Source organism: Telopea speciosissima, chromosome 5, assembly GCF_018873765.1.
Source record: "Telopea speciosissima isolate NSW1024214 ecotype Mountain lineage chromosome 5, Tspe_v1, whole genome shotgun sequence".
Taxonomy (NCBI): domain Eukaryota; kingdom Viridiplantae; phylum Streptophyta; class Magnoliopsida; order Proteales; family Proteaceae; genus Telopea; species Telopea speciosissima.
In genome coordinates this window covers 6,444,949-6,470,198 of record NC_057920.1, presented here as the reverse complement: position 1 = coordinate 6,470,198, position 25,250 = coordinate 6,444,949, and the positions used below count along the sequence as shown (strand labels likewise).

General features: G+C 41.4%; 1 protein-coding gene across 2 annotated transcripts; it reads left to right on the top strand.

Annotated features, from left to right (window-relative positions):
- Nucleotides 1–28: 28 nt before the first annotated feature.
- LOC122662032 (trafficking protein particle complex subunit 11-like) lies at nucleotides 29–23,580 on the top strand. 2 transcript variants are annotated; one of them, XM_043857578.1, is made up of 9 exons: nucleotides 29–520; nucleotides 15,439–15,500; nucleotides 15,950–16,064; nucleotides 16,166–16,289; nucleotides 16,855–16,935; nucleotides 18,472–18,813; nucleotides 20,339–20,505; nucleotides 20,590–21,425; nucleotides 21,760–23,580. In XM_043857578.1, exons 1-9 carry the CDS (start codon nucleotides 183–185, stop codon nucleotides 23,244–23,246), a joined length of 3,552 nt encoding a protein of 1,183 aa, XP_043713513.1. In that variant the 5' UTR covers nucleotides 29–182; the 3' UTR covers nucleotides 23,247–23,580. The 2 variants fall into 2 exon arrangements, with proteins under 2 accessions (XP_043713513.1, XP_043713514.1); XM_043857579.1 differs by having other exon boundaries at nucleotides 418–494.
- The last annotated feature ends 1,670 nt before the right edge of the window (nucleotides 23,581–25,250 follow it).

Genomic DNA, 25,250 nt, shown 5'->3' with positions numbered 1-25,250 from the left:
TTTCGTAAAATCTTCTTATGGAACCTGGTTTTCGTTTCGGATCGCATTGATCATCCTCAGATCCGATCAATCTGATCGAAAAATATGCTCGCAACCATTTCAATGCTCTACCAGTGAACCTGAACTTCAAACGAGGAACAACGGTTGCTGCAATTTAAGTCATTACTTGTAGCAAAAAAATAATGGATGGTTATGCCGAAGAGCTTCAAACTCCACCAGTCACTCTGATTTCTTTGGTAGGATGTCCGGAGCTTCATCCAACGATCTCAAGTTACCTTCACTCAAAGCAAACTCCAATCAATACTTTAGCATTGCCGGATTTCTCGAAGATACCGGTATTGGGTAGGACGCAGAAGGAAACTGTAGATTGTCGTCAGCCCGATGGGATTTTGAAGAGAGATTGGTTATTGAAGCATCGAACCAGGGTTCCAGCTGTTGTTGCTGCTTTGTTTAGTTCCGATCAGGTCTCCGGTGATCCTGAAGCGTGGCTACAGGTCTGCACCGATCTTGAAAATCTAAAGTACGACTTCGTTCTTCTTTTACCCCTGTGTTTGCCTCTCAATCCCTCAAATTTATATCTCATTCCAATAACAACTTTCCTTCAGCTGGATAGTAGTTCGTTCTAAAAATTCGGTAAGTTGGCTTTTACGCGAGACACTTTTAGCAGAACTTCTGTCTGTTTTTCTCTGGAAAGGCGGGGTTTGAATGACGAAATCGTTCAAAGAACTGCTTAATTTTGTGGCACTCAATATCACTCACCTTAACATGAATTATCCACAACAACAACAACAACAAACTTAGCTTTATCCCAACTTAAGGGGGTCGGCTACATGGATCCAAACAAAACGAGATAGGGAAAACTGTTGCTGGTTGGTGAGAAGGCCTTTTACAGTGTAAGTTCATACAGTACCCTTGACCTCAACTCAAGTGGTAACTTAGCCTTAGTATTATTATCAGAAAAGAAAAGCATTTTTTTTTTGTGGATATGTAACAACTTAAATAATAACAATGATAGGACCTCATACAAAGACCAAACATGCTTGAAAACAGCAACACAGTGTGCTATGTTAACACATTCTCACTCAAAGATCTCAAATGAAGGATGCTTTTCATGTGACTCTACAAATAACAATGGTCTCATAACAAATCTACTAGAACAAGTCTTGAAAAAATAGGCTGTCAGTCTAGGTCAGTCAACTAAGTTAGCTAACCTAGCTCCTCTTCAGTTTCAATGTTCTGAAACCAGTAAAACAAACCTGCAGATTTGGTTGGAAAATAAACTTGATTTTTATTATGCAATTGCTAACCCAAGTGATTGAGGCCATCAAGAGTTAAAGCCCAACAGCAAAACTAACTACAGCATTCAGATACTAAATTTCTGGCCAACTTCAATGCTTAAAATAATGTAACAGAAGGAGTGGGTCTAAATACTTACCAGTAAAACAATGTGAAAGAGAGTGAGTAGAATAGACAAAGCAGCAGCCAGCAGTCATAATATATGTGTATCAGAGTCAATAGCATTAGATTAATTTATCGATTTGCAAGAAGTTGACTATGGGGAAATTGCAGAGGAACTTGCAATTTCCACTGACTCGCTGACCTTCTGACCGGCAATGGCGTCAACAACCACTGCCACTCACTACCAGGGCCTCTGGCCCTCTTCCTTCCTTTGTTAGGGCTCCAGGCCCACCTTTGATTACCACTGGACCTCTTCCAAGGATCCCAGCACCGCCACCATATCTCGCAGGGCTTCTCTGTCCCTTCTCCATCGCACAAGACTCCAGGCCCTTTTCTGCCGCCACGCAGGGCTTCCAAGCTCCTCTCCAGCATCGCACAGGGCTTCCCAGCCTCATTCCATCGTCGTACAGGGACTCAAGGGCCCCCACTGCTCCTGTCCACCTTCACACACCACCACCAGGCCCTGTCGGCCTCTCGCCGCCCTTTGCCCGGCCCCGCCTGCTCCTGGAAGCTTCTCCCAGTCGCTCCTAGGCCTCTATTGGTCCTGTCTGGACATCTGCCCTATATTTGGCTGCTACTGGCTGCTGTGATCGCTGCCTCTATCAGTATTTCTTGGTTGCCGACTCCTTTATTTGCTGCTTTGGACAGTATTGGTCCTCTATGTTGTTACTTGGACCATTATCTTCTCATCCAGTGAGTTTCTTTCTCTCCTTTTTATTATGGAAAGTTCAGCAACCTCTACAGGTGGAGTAGAAGGTAGCGTGGTGGGTCGTCTGGGCACCCCTTGCCACAACCTTACTCTCCCAATTGGACCAACTAAGTTGAATGGTTCCAATTACCTCACTTGGTCCTGAGCTTGTATGCTTACTATTCTGGGCAATGACCTACTGGGCTACTTAACCGGTGATACTCCCAAAGCATCGGACACTGGGGCTGCTAATAGATGGATGGCTCGTGATGCACTTGTCATGTCATTTTTAATAAATTCCATGGAACCTACCATAAGTCCCGGTTTTGTTCTCTTGAACTCGGCAAAGGAATTATAGGATGCTGTCCGGAACACCTATGCACAGTCGAACAACTTTGCAGGTTTGGGAAATTACGCAGAAGGAGTTATCACTCCCTGCCTATTACTCTGCCAACAACCTGTGGCAGCAGCTGGACTTCTACCATCCAGTTTCCATGATTGGCCCCATAGATGCCCGCACATTCCAGATTGAGTGCGAGATGGAATGCGTGTATGACTTCCTTACTGGACTGAACCCAGAGTATGATTAGATCCATGTCAGGTTCTTAGCCGAGACAAGTTTCCTACACTACTTGAGGCATACAATCTGGTTCAGCATGAGGAATGTCGTTGGTCCCTTATGATTCCGACTAACAATCCTGTTCGCTCTGCTCTTGTCTCTACCCCTCAGCCTGATGGGCTCAAACCGGCTGGTTCTAGTAAAGAGCTGGTTAAGTTTGACTATTGTAGCTGCCTACATCACACCAAGGAAACCTGTTGGAAACTTCATGGACATCCCAAGGGAGGGGGACATGGTGGGAAACAAGGAACCACACGCTCTCAGGCTCATGTGGCTGATGCTAGTAACAGTTCTTCATCAGTGGCCCCTACTTCCTCACCCTTCTCATCAGAACAGTTAGTGGCTCTCCAATGTATGATGGCTCAGATGGGTACTGCTGCTCCTTCTACGGCATCTTCCACCTCAGCTTCACACCTTGCCTAGCCAGGTTCCTTGCTTCGTCCCAGCCTAGTCCCTCCTGGCTACTAGATTCCGGAGCCTCGGACCACATGACCAGCTCTTCGGACATGTTTAGTACATATACCCCCTGTTCAGATAAGGACAAGGTCCAAGTTGCTGATGGATCCCTCTCTGTCATTTCTGGTAAAGAATTGTTCCCTGTTCTCCTCTCATACCCCTTTAGTTTGTTCTCCACGTTCCTAACCTGTGTGCAAATTTACTTTCCATTTACTGTCTTACCGTTGACTTAAACTGCAGTATTCATTTTTTCTCTACTCATGTGTCTTTCAGGATCTGGTGACCGGGGCAACTATTGGATATGGTAAGGTGAGAGATGGCCTTTACTACTTGGATCATGTCCGTCCTACAACTCCTCCAATCTCTGCACACATTCTTCGGGCTGACAGTCATCTTCAGCAATTACATAAGTGGCACCATCGTTTGGGGCACCCTTCTTTTCCTATTTTGAACCATTTGTTTCCTTCTTTAATAAAACATTGTCCACAGGGAAGTTTTCTTTGTGATGTATGTGAACTGGCTAAACACACTCGTTTCCTTATCCGCCCAGTGACAATAAAAGTAGTATTCCTTTTTCTCTTATATACTTTGACTTGTGGGGACTTTCCCGTACTATTGCTTGGGGTGGATATCGTTGGTTTATAACCTTTATTGATAATTGCACTCGTTTAACCTGGGTGTATCTCCTGCGGACAAAATCCGAAGCCTGTTCTTGTTTTCAATCTTTCCATAAAATGGTTCGGACATAGTTTAATGCCCAGGTTCGTGCCCTGCGCAGTGATAATGGGACAGAGTATATAGATGGTCCCTTTCTTAAGTATCTTGATGATCATAGGCTTCTTTCACAAACTTCTTGTGTTCGGACACCAGAACAAAACAGTATCCCTGAAAGATGAGGTTGCTTGATCTCTTATGCATACTACCAATGTCCCTTTTACATTAACGGGGTCCTCTCCGCTGCTCTAGACTTCAAAACTCTAGTCAGTCAGCTTTCTGACCCTTCTCTTGCTTCCCATCTTCCTCCTAAAGTCTTTGGTTGTGTCTGCTTTGCTCACAACTCATCTCCTACTCGTTCCAAGTTGGACCCTCGAGCTTTCCGGTGCATTTTCCTTGGCTACTCTGCATTGTAAAGGGATATTGCTGCTATCACCCACCTTCCAGGATGCTGTTTGTTACCATGGATGTCACCTTTCATGAAGATGAGCCATTTTATCCGCAATCTCTTCAGGGGGAGAGTAATCTTCAGGAAGAGATGCCTCTTCTTGTCATTGATACCATTCCTCTTCAATCTTCAGGGGAGACTGCTTAGGTAACTGGCAGAAAAGAATTTATTGCCTATGTTCATTGTTCTCGTCGCCAAGAGGAAGCTGCTCCTGCTTCCACCTTACCATGTCCTCCTACACCTCCTGAGCCGGCTCTTGAATACACGTCAGGTAACCTTTCTCCTTCTTCGTCTATTGATGATCGCTCTAGTGCTGTCAAAAAAGGAGTTAGATCATGTACTCAGCACCCCATTTCTAATTTTGTTTCCTATGAGTCTTTCCCCCAGGGCTGGAAAGAAGCTATGTCAGACCCAAATGGAAGACTGCCATGGTAGAGGAAATATAGGCCCTGAAGAATAATGATCCTTGGGAGCTTGTTCCCTGTCCTAGGGGAAAGAAACCAGTTGAATGCAAATGGGTTTCATTGTGAAACAGAATGCAGATGGAACTGTGGCCTAATACAAGGCGAGATTAGTTGCCAAAGGATTCACTCAAACTTATGGCATTGACTACCAGGAAACCTTTGCCCCAGTTGCAAAGATGAACTCTGTTCGAGCCTTGTTGTCTTATGCCGCAAACCTAGGATGGAATCTCCAACAACTAGATATGAAGAACGTCTTCCTCAATGGAGACCTTGAAGAGTAAGTTTACAGGGACATCCCTCCTGGCTTTGACTCATCTACTACAGTTGGCAAGGTCTGTCGACTTAAAAAGTCTCACAATGGCCTGATACAATCTCCTTGTGCTTGGTTTAGCTGGTTTCAGAAAGCAATGGTCAAGTTTGGCTACAAGCAGAGTAATGTTGATCACACCTTGTTTGTCAAACACAAGGATGGAAAAGTAGTTAGAATATAGGTTTAGGAAATAAGAAGAGAGAAGGAAGAGGTTGGAGGAAGAAGAAGATAGCAAGAGAGAAGAGTGTATTGGGCTGTAACGATTGTGAATGGAGAGAACTTCTCCATTCACCATATATTCATTTAATCATCACTAATAGGAATTACATCCACCTCCCTAGGGAGGTACAAGGGAAATAAAGAAGAAATAGAAGAATTACATAATAAGGCAACTAGTGATAGACTAGTTCCTAAACTACCCCTATTACATGACTTCTAACACTCCCCCTCAAGCTGGAGAATATATATCATGCATTCCCAGCTTGCTTAGGAAGGAACTAAACTGAGGAGAGCCAAGAGCTTTGGTGAAGATATCTGCCAACTGATCCCCAGTCTTCACAAAAGGAGTACAAATACAGCCAGAGTATATCTTCTCCTTGATGAAATGCCTATCAACCTCAATGTGCTTAGTCCGGTCATGTTGCACAGGGTTGTGGGCAATACTGATGGCAGCCTTGTTGTCACAGTACAGTCTCATGGGCCCTTCAGTGTCAAATCCCAGTTCTTGAACAAGTCTTTTCAGCCAGATGAGCTCACATACTCCATGTGCCATAGCTCTAAGTTCTGCCTCGGTACTAGATTTGGCCACAACATGCTGTTTCTTGTTCCTCCATGTGACTAAGTTACCTCCCACAAAGGTACAATAGCCGGAGGTAGATCTCCTGTCTGTAATGGAACTAGCCCAATCGGCATCTGTAAAGCCTTCCACTCTCAAGTGGTTGTGCCTTGCATACAACAATCCTTTCCCTGGAGAGGACTTCAAATACCTTAGAATGCGATTCACAGCATCCAAATGGCCACTCTTGGGAGCATGCATGAATTGACTGACAACTCCCACTGCATAAGAGATATTTGGCCGAGTCATAGAGAGATAGATAAGTTTCCCCATTAGCCTTTGATACTTCCCTGCGTCAACAAGAGATGGACCACAATCGTCTCCTAGTTTGTGATTCTGCTCAATAGGAGAGCTAGCTGGTTTGCAGCCTAACATCCCTGTCTCTGTCAACAGGTCAAGAATAAACCTCCTCTGACATATGTTGATCCCTTTCTTGGTCCTTGATACTTCTATTCCTAAGAAGTACTTCAAGGGACCCAGATCTTTGATCTCAAATTGCTATGCCAGGTAGCTCTTCAATTTACCTATCTCAGCTGTATCATCTCCTGTGACCACGATATCATCAACATAGACAATGAGAGTTGTGATTGTACCATTACTCCGCTTGGTAAAGAGAGTATGATTAGCTTGGCTCTGGGAATATCCATTCTTCAGAATGGCCTGTCGGAAGCGCTCAAACCATGCCTTTAGTGACTGTTTGAGACCATATAGAGCCTTCTTAAGGAGACACACTTTCCTTTCAGCTGAGGGCATCTTGAAGCCTAGTGGAGTTTGCATGTACACTTCCTCTTCCAAATCACCATAAAGGAAGGCATTCTTCACATCCAACTGATAAAAGGGCCAATCTTTTTTGGCAGCTAAGGATAAAAGAACTCTTATTGAATTATGCTTGGCCACAGGGGCAAATGTCTCCTGGTAGTCAATTCCATAGACTTGACTGTACCCCTTGGCCACCAACCTTGCTTTGTATCTCTCAATACTGCCATCAGATTTATACTTGATTGTGTAGACCCATTTGCATCCAACTGGGACACGTCCCTTGGGAAGGTCAACAAGTTGCCAAGTACCATTCTTCTCAAGTGCCTTCATCTCCTCAGACATGGCTTGTCTCCACTTTGGGTCAGACATAACATCAATGACATTTTTGGGAATGGAAGCAGTAGAAAGAGCAGAAATAAAGGCAAGTCCTGTAGGAGAAATTGCATCATAGGAAACAAACTGGGATATAGGATTAGTACAAGTTCTTTTCCCTTTCCTAATAGCAATAGGAAGGTCCAAATCAGATGGAGGAGATGGAATGTCACCTGATTGAGAAGGATGAATCTCAGGATGTGGATCTGGATCTGAAGAGGACTCTTGGTAGGTCTTCTTTCTTGTATTATGTAAGCTTTCACTTTTTTTGTATGTAATGTGGTAATCCTTCTCCTTACCAGAACCACTTTCAACAACCCAATCTGTATTCCCCCCTGGTTGATCATTAATCTCAACCACATCTACAGTCCTGTGTTTTCCAATGTCAAGCAGAAAAGGAGATATAGGTATAGGAGAAAGGAAGAAATCATCAGTAGCTTGTTCACTCCCATAATTCTCCCCCTGAAGAGGATGCTGAGAAAGAACAAAGAAAGGGACAGATTCAAGAAGGTAACATCCTTGGAAATGAAACTTCGGCGGGAAGAAGGATGATAACACCTGTACCCCTTGGTAGTAGAAGAGTACCCAAGAAAGAGACACTTAAGAGCTTTGGGATCAAGTTTAGTGCGAGCAGATTTGTTAACATGCACATAACAAACACAACCAAAGACTCTAGGAGGAAGAGAAAAAACAGAGGCCTTGGGCGATAAGATGCCCAAGGGAGATTTGTAGTTAAGAAGCTTGGTAGGCATACGATTGATGAGAAAGGAGGCTGTTAGAAGAGCCGCAGACAAGAAGTTGGGGGACATGCATGCCAAGCAAGAGACTACGGGTGACCTCTAGGAGATGGCGATTTTTCCTCTCAGCAACCCCATTTTGTTGGGGCGTGTCAACACACGCTAGCTGATGGATAATGCCATGAGTAGTAAAGAAGGCTTGTAGGCCACCGAACATATACTATCCCCCTTTATCAGAACGCACAATTTTGATGCGGGTCTTAAATTAGGTAAGAATCATTTGGTAAAAATTCTGAAAGGCATCACAAACATCACTCTTATGCTTCAGAAGAACAGTCCATGTGGCACGTGAAAAATCATCAACAAATGACACAAAGTAACGATAGCCAAATAAAGAAGTAGTAGGGGAAGGACCCCACACATCAGTATGCACAATATGAAAAGGAGCAACAGTTCTATTACCATGATAAGGATATGAAGACCTACAATGTTTGGCAAACATACAGGTTTCACATTGAAAAACATGAGAAGAGGCAATAGATGAAAATAAGTGAGGCAACTGTTTCCTCATTACAACAAAAGATGGATGGCCAAGACGGCGATGCCATAACATAACAGAATCCACAGAACTACTATCGTTTCGACCACACACATAGGAATGAGTTGTGGGCAAAAACGGATAAAAAAAGTAGAGGCCTTTCTCCTCACGTCCACTACCAATAATCCTCTTCGTCACCAAATCCTGAAAAAGACAGTGAGAAGGAAAAAATGTGACACAGCAGTTGAGAGATTTAGTCAGATGACTCACAGATAGAAGATTCAGAGTAAGGTTAGGGACATGAAGAACAGAAGAAAGTGAAATAGATGATGTCATAGGGATATTACCCTTACCAGATATGGAGGAAAGGGAGCCGTCAGCTACCCTAACCTTGTCCTTACCATAGAAAATGGTATAGGAATCATAATAATGAGACGTACCAGTCATGTGGTCCGTGGCACCTGAGTCAATGACCCAAGACAGGGCGGCAGTGGAAGCTGAGGTAGAGACCTGCAAAGCTGAGGATGATGAGGATCCAGCCATACTAGATGTGCTCAACTGTGACACAACCCTGCGAACCACTGCATCCATAAAGGTGGAGTCATCCTGTGGGGCATCAGCATCAGTCGCCGCTGGGAATGAGCCCGAGCTCCCTCTCTACGGCCACCACGACCACGCATACCAGGAGGACGACCATGGAGAGACCAACACCTATCCTTGGTGTGTCCAATGCGACCACAATGATCACATTTAAATCTGTCTTGCCCAACTCCACTGGCACCAACTTGTCTCCACAGTACTAGCTTCCTCATGGTTAGGCCCTGGGCCTCTACCACCTCCACGGGTGTCTCGAACAGAACTAGAATTGAGGGCTGACCTCTCAGATGGTGTTGGTGGTGGTGCCATAGTAAGTCGCCTGGTCTCTTCACTCTATAAGTAACTACAGACTTCACTAAGAGAGGGAAGGGGAGACCGGCCCAATAGCTGGAGTCTAATTGGCTCATAGTCAGAGTTCAAACCACCAAGTAAAGAGAAGACACACTTTTTTTCAAGAGTCAGATACACCTTGCCTTCATCCTCTGGGTTGGTCAAATGAAGGTCTCTGTAATGATCATATTCTTCCACAAGACTAAGGAACACACTGTAGTACTCAGAAATAGTGCTGTCACCCTGTTTCAATGAGTGGATTCGTTGATGGAGTTGATAGACCTTGGCAGTGTCACCTACTCTGTCAAAGGCCACAGAGACACTGTCCCAAATAGCCTTGGCAGTTTCCTTCCTTATAAATCTTCTCCTAATCTCGGGCTTCATGGAGAAGATCAACCAGGTCATAACAGTAGAATTTTCGGTCTCCCATTTATCAAAGGCCGGTGAACCAACCGTGGGGGCCTTGATAGCACCTGTTATATATCCAAGCTTTCCCTTACTCCTGAGGGAAAGTCTCACAGAGTGTGACCAATCCAGGTAATTAGTACCATCAAGCTTCACAAAAGAAATCTGTTGATGAGTACTCTCATAAGCCAACTGAGGGACAACAGTGGGAGGCTGAGAATCAGCAGTACCAAGCACAGATGTATCCGAACCAGCCATGATGGATACCAACAATAAACAATATCACCAAAGGCAAGTGGGGAGTACACACTCAACCCAAACAAGCAAGAAGTCCTATAAGCAGCCTAGGATAGCACACTGCCGAAGCAGTCCTAGCAGCAAATGTCTAAGAGGACTTAAATCAAACACTTCACGGGCAGTATGATAGCAGCCCAGCAGGTCAATCCCTAAAAAGGCCTCACAAAGGCTTGCAAGTAGTAATAAAAGCTTCAAACAAGTGATAAAACTGCTCAAAATCTATGCATATCCAATCCTCAACTAAGAGAGCATCAACCTTCAACTCGAAGCAAGAAAAAAAGGAAGAAAATTACTCTCGGTGTTACCTGGGCAGAACAGAGGAACCATGAGATTGAGTTTTATCAAAGAGAAGCACTCATCCAGCCATAAGGAGCACAAAAGACAGGAAAAAGGATCCTTCTAAGATCTTAATAAGCTGCTCCACCATCAAATCCATGCTGAAATGAGAAAGACATAAGGGAATGAAGTCTGCAACATCAGAAATCTGGGCAGAAACTGGTTCCCACGAAAAAGAGTTGTGCTCAGATGTAGTCTTCAATCAGCAAGAAGCAGTACATGGCCCTTGAACACCATCCTTCCACGATTCTAATGACCCATTCCAATCCACAAAACCAGGCCAATCGAAGGAGATATAGGAACTGCAGTGGAGGGCTGGCGGTAACTCCAAACAGTAGCTATCTGAACTTTAAATCACCAAATGAGCTGCATCCAAGCTCGAATAGCAGTAGGAATCACTAGAATAGGTTATTCCAACCCTATTTCATAGTTTTCTCACAGATTTGTTTACATAGGAGGCTTCTCCTTGAAATAAATGATTTCAAAGAGAAGCAAAAAATGAGAACAGGAAGCTGGATTCGACTCTCAAACTCTAGGTCTCTGATACCAAGTTAGAATATAAGTTTAGGAAATAAGAAGAGAGAAGGAAGAGGTTGGAGGAAGAAGAAGATAGCAAGAGAGAAGAGAGAAGAGAGAAGAGTGTATTGGGCTGTAATGATTGCGAATGGAGAGACTTCTCCATTCACCATATATTCATTTAATCATCACTAATAGGAATTACATCCACCTCCCTAGGGAGGTATAAGGGAAATAAAGAAGAAATAGAAGAATTACATAATAAGGCAACTAGTGATAGACTAGTTCCTAAACTACCCCTATTACATGACTTCTAACAAAAGTCATAGCTCTCATTGTGTATGTGGATGACACAGTGATCACCGGTGATGACAAGGTAGAAATTTCATCCTTGAAGACCCGATTGGCAGCTGAATTTGAAATTAAGGATCTTGGACATCTCAAATAGTTCCAGGGGATTGAAGTAGCCCGAACAAATAATCTTCATATCTCAAAGAAAGTATGTCTTAGACCTTCTTGATTCACCTATTGAAGTTAATCACCAACTAAGCAGCCCGGGTGGTGACTCTGTGGACAAAGGGCGATGCCAGCGTCTCGTAGGAAGGCTTATCTATCTCTCCCACACGAGACCAGACATTGCCTGTGTTGTGGGGATTGTTAGTCGGTTTCTTCATAATCCGACGACAGCTCACCTTGGAGCAGTATACAGAATTCTTCGGTATTTAAAGTCAGCTCTAAGGAAAGGAATCCTTTTCTCAAACATTGGAAGTCTAAAGTTGGAATCCTTTACTGATGTTGACTGGGCTGGCTCTATTGATGACCGAAGATCCACTTCAGGCTACTGTACATTTCTAGGAAGGAATTTGGTTACTTAGAGGAGCAAGAAACAATATGTGGTTTCTAGATCTAGTGCTGAGGCAGAATATAGGGCAATGGCACAGGGGGTTTGCGAACTAATTTGGTCAAAGAAACTTCTCCAGGATCTGAGAATAGTACCAGAAGGGCTTATGAGACTCTACTGTGATAATAAAGCTGCAATTAGTATAGCTCATAACCTGGTTCAGCATGATAGAACAAAACATGTTGAGATTGACTACACTTCATCAAAGAGAAGATTGAAGAGGTCTGATTTGTACTCCGTTTGTTACTATTGAGAACCAACTAGTCGATGTTTTCGTTGAAGGCTTAACGGTCAAATCCTTCCATCCTATTGTTTCCAAGTTGGGCATGCGAGATATCTATGCACCACCTTGAGGGGGATTGTTGAAGTGTAGACAGGTTCCCTAACTGGTTCAGTTGTTGGTTTGGTTCTTGTGTTAATGTGTGGAATGTAAAGTGTCTAGGTTCATTCCACACATGTTAAATATGCTAGATTGGGACTAAGTAAATCATTCCTTATTTGTAATATTCTCAAGTTATAAATAAAGTGGTGGCCTCTGTCATCTTGACAAGCCAATCTATTCTTCTCAAACCCTCTCTTTTCAACTGGAACCATTAGCAAAAATAACCCGAAAGGGATGGTTAGTTTTATGAAAAGAAGAAGATATATCAAACTTACTGGTCATGTGATTTGATGCACTAGAGTCAAATAGTCAATATCCCAACTTGAAGGAGAGGAGGCAGGAAGAGCAGTAGTACCTGTGTGGGCAAGAGTGACAGTGGATGAAGAAGTGGAAGCCTCGAGTTGTTGAAGACGATTAAGTAGCTGATTATAATCATCAAGGGCGTACCCAGTGCACGAGGCTCCCGCCACTGCGGGGTCTGGAGAGGGTCATAATGAACGCAGCCTTACCCCTACTTTGCAAAGAGGCTGTTTCCAGAGACTCGAACCCGTGACCACTTGGTCACAATGGAGCAACCTAACCTTTGCAGCAAGGTCAACCCTCAGCTGATTATAATCATCACAAGACACAAAACTTGAAGGACCGGCTCCAAATGTAGAGGCAGGGTTGATGTCGTTAGATGACACAACATCAGTAACTGTTGAATTGGCCAACTGTTGGACCCACTCAGGATTACTATGCTTAGCCCAACACTTGTCAACAGTATGATTAAGTTTACCACAATGAGAACACTGACGTAAAGGCTGATTTGGTTGTTGTTCTTCCCGACCACCAAGACTGTATCCTCAATCAAGAAAGCCTCGTCCACGACCACCACTACCGGTAATAAATGCAGAATTATCCTTGGTTGAGGAGGTGGGAGTTAGATTTGACAAGTGCAAGAGAGACGATTCTCTCAATACGACAAAACACTTCATTCATTGACGGTACTTTTTCTCCAGTAACTCAGTAAGGAGCTGGCTCTTTACAGGTTGAAACTCAGGATCTAAAGCAGAAAGAAACTTTACACTTGAAATTCAGCACGCTGAGACTTCAACATTTCAAGATCAGTAGACAAGGGTTGATAAATATTTATTTCTTCCCATATGCCCTTAAGGGCAACATATAATTCACCGACTGATTTCCCATTTTGTTTGGAAGAAAATATCTTCTCATACAGGTCATAAACACACGACAATTTTTTGTCTTGAGAGTAATTCTCTCTCAGGTCATCCCAGACACCCTTAGCAGTAGTTTGAAATATAAAATTAGCAGCTATTGTGGGTTCCATGCTATTCCATCTGAAGTTCCCTTTTGATTCTAGTTTTCAGTAGATCTGTTATGGTTTTTGCTCTTTGGAGTGGGTAGTAGACTAGTAGTTTGGTTTCAAATGTTGACAATGACGAAGAAGAAATTAACCACTGACCGGGGCCATTCCCATAACAGTCATGTACAGCATTCAGATTAGATTTTGCTGACTCTAGTGGCCACATCACATATGTTTGGCTTTATTAGTAGCCCCATCCATTGGGAGAGAAACATGTGTCACCTGCAACAGTGACTTACTACACAGCATGTTGCTCCGACCATCATGCCATCATCTCGATGTGTTTATTAATGTCTGTTTTTCTCATTTCTGGGTGAACCCCAGATGATGATGATAATGATATCCATTTTGGCCTCATGAATAAGATTATTACTTCAAGACTTTTTGTCTCTGATATTCTGTAAGCATCCATTCTACGTATTGTTTCGCAAAATTCCAAAAGGACAAACACCACATTACGATATTGATTTTGGTCATGAGTCATGGCTACCATGATAAGGCTGAACAGAACCAGGCTCATAGCAGCATAACCAAAGCCGTAAAGCATAGATCCCCACACCCTTTATAGAATACAATGATACAGTACTATTAACGCCAAAGGAGAATAAGCACCTCCTATTAGTTCATATACACACTTTCCAAATGGAACAAAAAATGGGAATTTAATTAGGGGAAAAGGCTGTGCACACCGCCCGGTTACCCCAAGCTACCCCCCGGTGTCTATCTCTCTCTTCCCCCTTTGAAATGACCTCCTTGCCTCCTGTATGATGTCCCGTCCCGTGCCCCCATTTTTGCCACCCGCTAGCTTACTGCACACAGGTGGTGTGCCTATCCGTCTCCCTTTAATTAGATGTACTTCGCTCTCTCAAATATAAATTTTTTGGATACCCTTGTCTACCAATTAGTAGCATTCATCAGCATTGGAACTTCATGGATAATTGCCAACATGTCATCCTGAGATAATGGGTTGGGATTTAAGTCTAAACTCAATTCCACATCAGCATGTACAGGTTGAGATTCTTTGGCTTCATTGTGCAAGAGTAAAGTGTTATAAGCCTTAACATGCTTGAAGTGTAAAAAAATTGTTGCAATAATGCTTTGAAAATTGTCTGAATCATTCAACTTTATTTAAAGGAGGGATAGTTTTCATACACGACAAACATGGTCAACACTTTAGCCGTCGAATAGATGTGTATATAAATGACTTTATGAAACCTTTTCACTTTTAAAGAATATGAACTATTGAAGAAGAAAAAAAAAAAAAAACTGAAACATCTCATACATGGTGGACCATATAGTTAAGATAAACGACTATATTTAACATGTGATTATTGTTTAGTCTTTAGTGATTCCCAATCTATCCAACTGCAAAAACAATCAAATAATTAGCCATACAGTGAAAATATGCAACCTTACCAACATGTGTTGTGACGCATTAATTAGAGGACTTTTTACTTCATGGATATATAGCATTTGCAGCAGCTATTGAGGGTTTCTTTTCTGGTTTCGGTTTTCGGTGTCTTCCATTTCTGAAAAACCCAAATCGCAGCCAAACCGTTTAGAGTTTGGTTTTGTTTGGTCAAACCGGTTCGGGCTGGAATTTGACACCCCTAATTGTATTGTTGTACCATAACCTTTAATAATACTGTCATTTTTAAGTTTTTACCTTGTTTGAATTTTTGTCACGGTTTTGGCTACCATCATATGACAAACTTAGCCTTATCCCAAGTTAATGGGGTCAGCTACATGGATCCAAACAAAACAAAGAATGGAAAACATAGTTTAACCAAAAAAAAAAAAAAAATTTTTATGATAATATTCCATTTTTGTTTATTTTCCTTGATGTTTCTGTCGGGTGTTAAGTCTTATGATTGTGTACGGTTCCATTATATGTTTCTCAATGTCTGCAGAACTGGGGTTCGTGGAAGGAACATCAAATTGGTTGTGGTTGTTGTTCAGTCAACTTATAAGGGTAATATCCTTATATCAAGTCATTCTCATATTTTACATTAGATTATCTCCTTAATCACATTGTTGAAGTAATTCAAGATTACTTGCAAGCCATCCTTATGCTGTGGTTTTGTTGAGAAGAGTACTTTGGATTTCGAGTTTCGGATGGCCTGTAGGTCATGCATCTGCATAATTTCTGATCCTAGGTTGCCAATATTCATACCAGTTGACATTCCAACCTTGATTTGGAAGAAAGATGATGTTAATTTTGGTGAGAGATTTGTTGAGAGAATTTAAAACTTTTTTAATAGCTTTCTTCTGGATCTCCGAAGGCTTTTAAAGAAGGAAGAAATCAAGAGTCTGCGTAAAAAATTGTAGACTTCTAAATATTATGTTCATTTAATCTAGTGATGGTAGGAGGGAGTAAAAAAGGAAGAAAATTTAATGTAAATACCTTTATGTTTAATGCAGATGAAGTCAGTGAAGATCGGATAATTGCCCTGCGGAAGCATGCTGAAGTTGATTCCAAGTATCTTCTTATCTTCATCCAGAATGATGCATCCGAGTTAACACGATCACTTAAAAGGCAAGCAATAACTTTGATATACTGTAATACTGTTATCACAGTTCCATGCTAGAACCTCAATCTGTTAGTGATCTTGGCATCTTATTGACTAAACTTTTCAGGTTGGGGGGTGCATTTGCTGAACTAGCAAAGATATATTACAGGGACGAAGGTCAAAGGATCAAAACCCGTATTGAGAAGAAGAGCTTCAAGTTTAATGTGTTGAATATCCGCTATTGCTTTAAGGCTAGGACTCACTTTCTTCTCTCAAGTTTGTGTTAGTGTTTCTATAATTGCTTTAATACTTCGATGGCTGGAACAACAGGCACTAAGCATTTTATCTTTTTCAATTTTGAAATGCACTAACCGTGTTAGCAGTTGATTCCCAAACACAAATATGGACCAAGTCCTTGTTTTACAATTAATTCCAGTGAACAATATTTAATATATTTTTTTTAACACAAAGAAGTTACTGATCTGGGTGAGGAACAATGCTTCATTGATTCTATTATTTAATTGTTTACTGTTCTCTTGGTAACCTCCTCTTCTTTTTGGACCTAAAAAAGAGCATTGTGAGTTTGTTTAACCTGTGAAACGATGTGAGCACATCAGTTATCTCCATGCCTTTTTCTATTCTTTCATTTCTTTGAACAACTATTATGCTTGGTTTGTGCCACATACAGAACATCTACTTGGTTTTGGCAAAATGCAAGCCATGTGGTATCAGCTAATAATCTAATATATCCAGAATTTGATTCATTGCAAGGGAATTTTCTGTTACTCAATGAAGATGAAACTAATGAAATTGCAGGTTGCTGTATACGCAGAATTCCGAAGAGATTGGGTTGAAGCTTTGAAGTTTTATGAGGATGCATACCGTGCTTTACACGAGGTATCTTTCGCGTACTTTAAAACAAATACCATTCTCTATTAATAGCCATGATGTCCTCTCTTACAAGAGCTACATTCTGTTGTCCTCATGTTTATTCCAATTATCCATTGTTGAAACTGACATTTCCTTTAAAATAACCACTGATATCAAGGATATCAATGAAGTGCAACTGGTTCACTATTAGCTTGTTAAGCCAAGTTGGATTCAACATGACACCCCATGTGCAAATACAGGTCGTGTCAGTTTCTTCACACCCTCCTGTTTACAGAAAAGAGTTTCCTGTAAAATACGTAAAATTATTTGTATCATGCTACGTTTATTTTGAATGTTCCGCAAGACATTGAACACCTATGAGACTTGCTTGACACTGCACTTGGCTTACTACCTAATTTGAGTAGTATCTTGGAACCCTAGTTCTTAACCCGTTAATTGCAGTGATATAGGAGTTTTGATAGCAAGTTGCAACAAATTCGATGCAGGATAGAGTTATTTATTGAACACTTCCATTTTATAAATTACAAATCAATCTCTTTGCCAAAGAATGCCCATAGTATCCTAGTGACCCATAGATTATCTAATCTTTTATAAAATGGTAAGGCTTACCCATGTGGTTTACATAATGTTTAGAGACCTCTTCCTTATTTGAGAGTTCCTATTCCACACAGCAGGCTGACCCATGGTGGGGCACCAATATTGAATAATAAAACCTGTTACGTGTGATGGTTTTGTGCAAGTTGGAACTGGGTTGACCCAGTTATGTAGCCGCAGAAAGTGTTCATTGACTGAGTCGATTGTAAGGCCTAAACTGTAAGTTTTGTTTACTTTCCAGCTTATGTTTTAATTTTAAAAGTTCTAATTCAATAAAAATTAAACAGATGTAACAGGATTGTAGTTTCCTAATCCCGGTAGGATTTCTACTTTTCACTCTATAAATAATGTTTTAAGCAGCCTTTTGGAGGCCACGAACTTTGGTATTTAAGTATTCAAACCCTGTTCCTCTTAGCAGCTTGGATTCATGGTTTGCTTTGAATTATTTCCAGCAATGGTGGATTCTTTCTTATTGATTGGGTGGATTCTTAACCAATCCGATTGTAATAATGAATGAGAAAGCCCAATTACATTAGGACAACAATAAACCTTTTTTTAAGGGGGTTTAAATTGGATTTGACCGGACATTTGATGCTAGAAAGATTGTTGGAATCCCTTGACTAATGAGCTCCATTTTATTATCTAATAAAAAGTAATAATTTCCTTCACATCACATATACAACTGTACATTTTATTTTACTGTATCTATGTTTCATGTCTCCCTGTGGTCCCCAAGAAATGAAGCACGATAGCCTGAAGCTGCACTAAGAACCAGAAAATTTTCAAAAATTATGATACGCATTATAACTAGCTGCATATATACTCCCCCCCCCCCCCCTCCCCCTCTCCTTTGTGTGTGTGAGTAGGGCTACTTGAATCCATGCAAAACGTTTGATCTCAAATCTTTCCTTTGGCCAACTGTGCTCATGAATCAATTTTTATGTATAGATGGTTGGGACTTCAACAAGGTTGCCAGCAATTCAACGCCTTGTCGAGATAAAAACAGTTGCAGATCTATTGCACTTTAAGATATCAGCCTTGCTGCTGCATGGTCGAAAGGTCATAGAAGCAGTTATGTGGTTCCGACAACACATTTTGTCTTATAAAATGCTTGTGGGAGCACCAGAAGTTGTTTTCCTTCACTGGGACTGGATGAGCCGGCAGTTTTTGATTTTTGCTGAGTTACTGGAGACAAGTGCTGCAACCATTCCAAGCAATGCTTCTCTTGTTTTAGGCACATCAGAGAAGCCTTTGACTGAGTGGGAATTCCACCCGGCTTACTATTATGAGGTGGGTCGCTTTTTTCACCTTCCATATTAAAAATTTATATCCCACTTCCTCCACCCCTAAAAAGAATGTTACAAAAGTAGAAGGAATAACTAGCCCGGAAAGGAGGATGGATGTAGCTCCCTAGCTAATCTGTGCAGAACACATGTATACCTAGACCTCCTCAGGCTTCTGACAACTTCAGTCACCTTTCTGAAATGATTCTGGCCTCCCTTGTGGTTTTCTGGTGCATTGCAGGTAAACCATTCTATTAAGTGATTGTAGTTAAGTTAAAATCTGCACATGCTGATTTAAATGTTTTAGAACCCAAAATTGCTGAGCTTAAAGCATTAATTAAAGGTTTAGAAAGTAATGTCCTTTATGAGTGGCGGGGTTGGATGAATTTGAATGCTTTTGGGACTTCAAGATTATGTCATCTCATCTGGAATAGATCTCTCTGTGTATTTTGGAAACATTAATTTCACCTGGAGGATGAGGGTCCTCCTATAGGTGCCATATTTTTGGTGTTGTGTTATTGTTTTATCCATCTTTCTTTATCCTTTTGAATAGAATTTTCAGTTGTCCTGTAAATGTATGTACATTATCAAAAAACGCATGGTAAATATAAGTGAAGGTATATTTGTTAAAATATGCACCTAGTTAATGCTGATCTCAGTTTTAGTCAAGGTTCTAAATCTCGGTGCCGAGGCCGGTTTCGACCAGCCAGGAAACCGAGATTTCCCAGGTTTCGATCGAAACCAGGTCGAAACCTGATATTTTCTGGGCAAAACTTGACATGTCATGTGCTGTCAAAACTGGTCGAACCTACCAAAATGTGCGAAATATGGTTGAAACCTGACTTGTACCAAGTTTCGTCTCAGTTTCTTGGGAAACCGAGATATCTCAGTCGAAACCACTGAGTTCTTGAACCATGGTTTTAATGGTCTGAAGGAAGTATATGAAGCAGGAGGAGGCATATGAAGTTGTTAATAATAATTGATCGCCGATATTTCGCGAGATTTTATACCATGTTAATAACACGAGCGGGTCTTGGTGTAATTTAACCTATTAATTATTATCCCCACATGAAAATAAAATATTATTATTTTATTGTCAAAAACAGTATTCCCTACTGATGCATGACATCTGCTTATCAATTTGGACTACTCATACAAAAGTCCCCAGTTAACAGATCCCTAGCAAAATGCATCAATTTGATTAGGTGAGCTGGCCATTCCAGTAACTAGCATCACACTGACAATGAGAATAGGTGTGTTCTATGATCAAGAAAGAGGAGTCCAGTTATTGGATGGTTATTCATCAGATCCACAGGATAATCAACTCTCCTAATGGTTAACTTATAAATAGATGGTTAGGACTATACCCTTGTTATGCAATTTAGAGAACTTAGTACTTATGAGTTGAAAGCTCAGGCCTTATTTAAATTTTAAAAATCTAGTTCTGCTAACCAAACAGAAAGGGGACTCATTTATATTATTCTATTTTATTTCATTTTAACCTTCAATAACTATCTTTTATTTAGCAACAGTTAGCGGCTCACTACATGAGGGAGAAGAAATATTGCCAGGAAGTTGCTTTGTCTGCATCAGAAACCTCAAAAAGGATTGGAAGTAGCTCTGAATCTGTGATACAATCCGTTTTCATTGGCCAATTTGCTAGGTTACTGGAGCAAGGGGAAGCATTTGCCATGCAAACGTTAGTCCTGTAAATTGGTAGCCAGAATGGCTTCTGTCTCTTTTACCTATACTAACACTGATATTTGCTAATTTTTCCATTCAGTCTGACCGATGCAGAATACGTTCACTATGCCGTTGCAGAAGGGAAGAGGTTTCAGGATTCTTATGAAATTATTGCTCTACTCAAGAAGTCTTTCGAGTCATATAGTAGCCTTAAAGCCCAGAGGATGGCCTCTTACTGTCGGAATCAGATGGCCAGAGAATACTTTGCTCTTGGTGAATTTGGTAATGCAAAGAGCCTTTTTGATGGTGTTGCTAGTTTGTACATGCAAGAGGGTTGGATTACATTGCTTTGGGAAATCTTGGGTTACTTGCGTGAGTGCTCCAGGAAACTTGGTTCAGTAAAAGATTTCATCGAGTACTCTCTTGAAATGGCTGCGCTGCCTATATCATCTGTTGCTGAGTCCTCCAGTTGTAAGGGAGAATATGGGCCAGCTGGGCCCCCTACTTTTCCCCAAAGAGAGATGATACACAAGGAAGCTTTTGGGCTCGTGAAAGGGGAACCCATTTTGGCATCAGATGAAGGCAATTGTGCCCTTGCGATAACAGAGGACCAACCCCTCCATCTTGAGATTGATCTCATCAGCCCATTAAGGATGGTACTTCTCTCTTCAGTTGCTTTCCATGATAAGGTGGTTAAACCTGGTGCACCTATCTCACTTACACTATCACTTTTATCACAATTGCCCCATCCTGTTGAGATTAATCAGCTAGAAATCCAATTCAATCAGTCAGCATGTAATGTCACCATTGCCAGTGTTATCAAGGAAGCAGCAATGGCAAGTTACATTGGAGAGACAAGCACCCATGTAGAGACTGCACCAAATCTAATCCTGCTTACAAACAAGTGGCTACGGTTGACATATGACATCAAATCTGGTAAAATTTATTCTCTGTGCTTTTGATATCTTACTAACATGATCTAATCTGTACTGCACACAAGGAATTCATGCCAGCATTCTCAACCAATGGACCCAATTAGGGGCTCTCTTACTCAATAAACCGGAGGGGGGGGGGTAAGGAATTGCAAAGGAAGAAATGTATGGATATTGAGTTCCTAGATGTTCAGGCTTGAGTATACATGTTCTGGCCCCCTGCATGCGCTCCATTTGTACAGTAGAATCCTCATTGTATGATGATAGTGCTGCTTTAATATATTTTCACTTTCTCATTTTATACTGGTGTAAATATATATGCTATCTGCATGATTCAGAACAAGGCGGGAAGCTTGAATGCGTATCTGTGATTGCAAGGTTGGGACCCTACTTCACTATCTGTTGTCGAGCTGAGAGCCCTGCTTCGATGGATGATTTGCCACTTTGGAAGTTTGAGGATCTTGTCCAGACCTTTCCAACAAGAGATCCTGCCCTTGCATTCTCTGGGCAGAAGGTTGTCCAAGTTGAAGAGCCAGACCCACAAGTTGATCTTGTTTTAGGTGCTACTGGCCCTGCATTAGTTGGGGAGCGCTTTTTTATTCCTGTGACAGTGACCTCCAAGGGCCATGCTATCTATTCTGGTGAGTTAAAGATTAATCTAGTGGATGCAAAAGGAGGTGGTTTGGTAAGTCCAAGGAAAACAGAACCATTCTCTATGGATAGTCACCATGTTGAGCTCCTTGGCATCTCTGAACCAGATGGCGAAGGTGAATCTCAAGCAGGTGTGGATAATATCAAGAAAATCCAGCAGTCTTTTGGATTGTTGCCCATTCCTTTTATAAAACTGGGAGACTCCTGGTGTTGCAAATTGGAAATAAAATGGAATAGACCCAAGCCGATCATGCTTTATGTGTCACTGGGTTACTTGCCAAATAGCGAAGCTGGTGTACAGAAAGTTCATGTCCACAAAAGCTTGCAGATTGACGGGGAAACTGCTATAGTGATGGGCCACCATTTTATGCTGCCATACCGGCAGCATTCATTGTTGCTTTCAAGGATCAAATCACATGATTCTGATGACTCACCATCGCTGGCTCTGAATCAAACCAGTATTCTCATTATCAGTGCAAAGAATTGCAGCGAGGTTCCTTTGCGGTTGAAGTCCATGTCCATTGAAATGGATGATGATGATGATGAGATTGGATACTCGTGCACAGTGCGGCAGGGAGGTGACGGTCCACTGGATGATGCACTTCTTGTGCCGGGTGAATATTTCAAAAAAGTTTTCTCCATCGTACCTGAGTTGAATTTTCCCAGACTTGCCACGGGAACTGTGTCTCTGAGATGGAATAGGGAGTTTGGGTTTGAAGAGCAATCGCGTTCTGAACTTACGGCAACTGAGGTTTTGACCAGACACAAGCTCCCTCATGTAAATGTGGAGATGGCACCTTTGATTGTGAGCCTGGAGTGCCCTCCCCATGCCATCCTTGGATCTCCCTTCACATGTTATGTGAGAATTCAGAACCAGACAGAGTTACTTCAAGAGGTCAAATACTCATTGGCAGACTCTCAGACTTTTCTGTGTTCTGGATTTCACAATGACACAATTTTTGTTTTGCCAAAGTCTGAGCATATTCTTGGTTACAAGCTTGTGTCATTGGCTTCTGGTGTGCAACAGCTACCCCAGGTTACACTGACCTCACTGAGATATTCCGCTGAACTTCGACCATCCCTCTCTGCGTCCACTGTTTTTGTTTTTCCTTTTGAGCCTCAAATTATGATGGATGATTTGGGATCAAAGTTGCCGGAGCCCATTTTCACTTGAGTAAAATCCACATCCCAGTCCTGTTTGAAAACCCTTTTTTGAAAACTAGTTTGCTAATGTAGCACAATTCTGAAATTGGTTGCTGCACCCGAGGATCTCATCTCCAACTGGAAATCTGCTGGTTGCTTATTCTTTGGGTCCCAACAGGCTGAGTCTTGAATAGCAAACATGGAACATCTCTCATCTTGCTAGTTTGGTGATATTTGGAGTTTTTCTCTCAAGCTGTATTTCGTTCTGATTGGCTATTGTTTTCCTTAAAACTTGTTGCTTTGTATCAAGGTGAGTTTGACCTCTATATAGATTGGCGAAATTTGCACTAATGATGAAGAAATATAATATTTGCTTGCTTCGCCTTGAATGGATTTTTTAATTTTTGAATTCCCATTGAATTGCATGAGATGATGCTCCACAATATGGACTGATTAGTTGTTTACAAATGTGACCAGAGGCTTTTATTAAATGAAAGTAGTTTGCATGGGGGGGGGGATTGGATGAGCACAAGATATGGGGAATACATATACGCTTACAAATGATGGAAGCCCTTTCATTTTGGTCATTGAGGTTTGTAGAAAATTAAATTGCTTTACTAGAATGCGGGTTTTTTTCTTCAGTTTCTTTTACATTAAAGACAGGAGAGGATGTTTTTGCCCTCTTAAAAAAATCCCTAATGTTATGGGGTAATGTCATGCTCATGATAAGTAGAATGGCCAGAATTTTGTTGAAGGATAACACTATCAAAATATTATTGGTATGGACATTTGATGCAGCTTAGATGAGTTTACAAAACAAGGAGCATATCAAACTTTTGCCAAAAGTAGAAAATCCTTTGGCTTATTATCCTTCTTTTTTTTTTTCTTGTGTGTTCAGCTTGTATAGGTTATTTGCACATCCACATAGGAAGGGGGATCATGCTGCCACATGGAATGATGATGTGGTGATTTCACTATCAGCGGATAGGGCAAAGTCTCTACCAACCATTGGGGTGAGATTCAATCACACCCCATCCCCCCCCCCCCCCCCCAAATGTTTGTGTCTTCTCATTGTAATTTCAGCCATTTCAAAAGTTTGATTTTTCGAAGGAATCCGAAGTTTGACGTTTTCATTTATTACTTTGAATTATTAATGTGGCAAGAAAACATGATCTAACAACAATCAAATGTTACTAATAGATCATCAAATTTATATTTGGACCCAAAATATGTGAGAGAAAATCAACTTATTGGGGGAGTTAAGCAGCTGTCACAAAAAAGATAAGCGAAAAAACAATCAGGTAACACAAAGGTAGGTATCATCAGCAAGGAAAATACAAATCTATTAGCTGTTAGAATGTAAATCTCTAGGTATTTCATTCACTATATAGTATGCAATCGATCTTATAACCTCCAATGCTTAGTGGATTTCAAAGCCAAACCAGCTATTCTTGCAGTCTGATATTTGTCCTAGTTGTGGACTTGCCCCTGTGATAGTGGAGTATGCACTTCTTGAGTGCTCCCTGGCCTAGCAAGCCTGGTTTGCTTCATGTGTTTCCATGAGATCCTCATCCAGCTCTAGCTTACTATGTTAGATAGATTGTAATAAATGAGAGATTAGATAAATAATTTGTTATTTTGGGAAAAGTGCTTTAGTCCCACATCGGAAAACTACAAGAGTTATAAATGGTATTTATTATATTACCTTCTTTATCTCTTGAATTAAATAGGAAAAGGGAGACATTCTACGGTGTATATGCGAGAACGGCGTAGCCGTCTGCACACATGCACGCACTTTGCACGCTTGCATCGGGGATCTGATCTGGTACGTTGATTTTTTTAAATGATCAGATCCGTCGGATTAGAAGATCCTACGGTCACGTCTGATAGGATATGACTGTTGTGAACAGGTTCATCTCTGGTTTAATCTGGACCGTTAGATTGGATGGCAATCGATCTAATGGATACAGAATGAATAGATATGTCTATTCAGAAGAGGTGCTCCACTTCTATAAAATAGAAGTCCTGTGTTCAA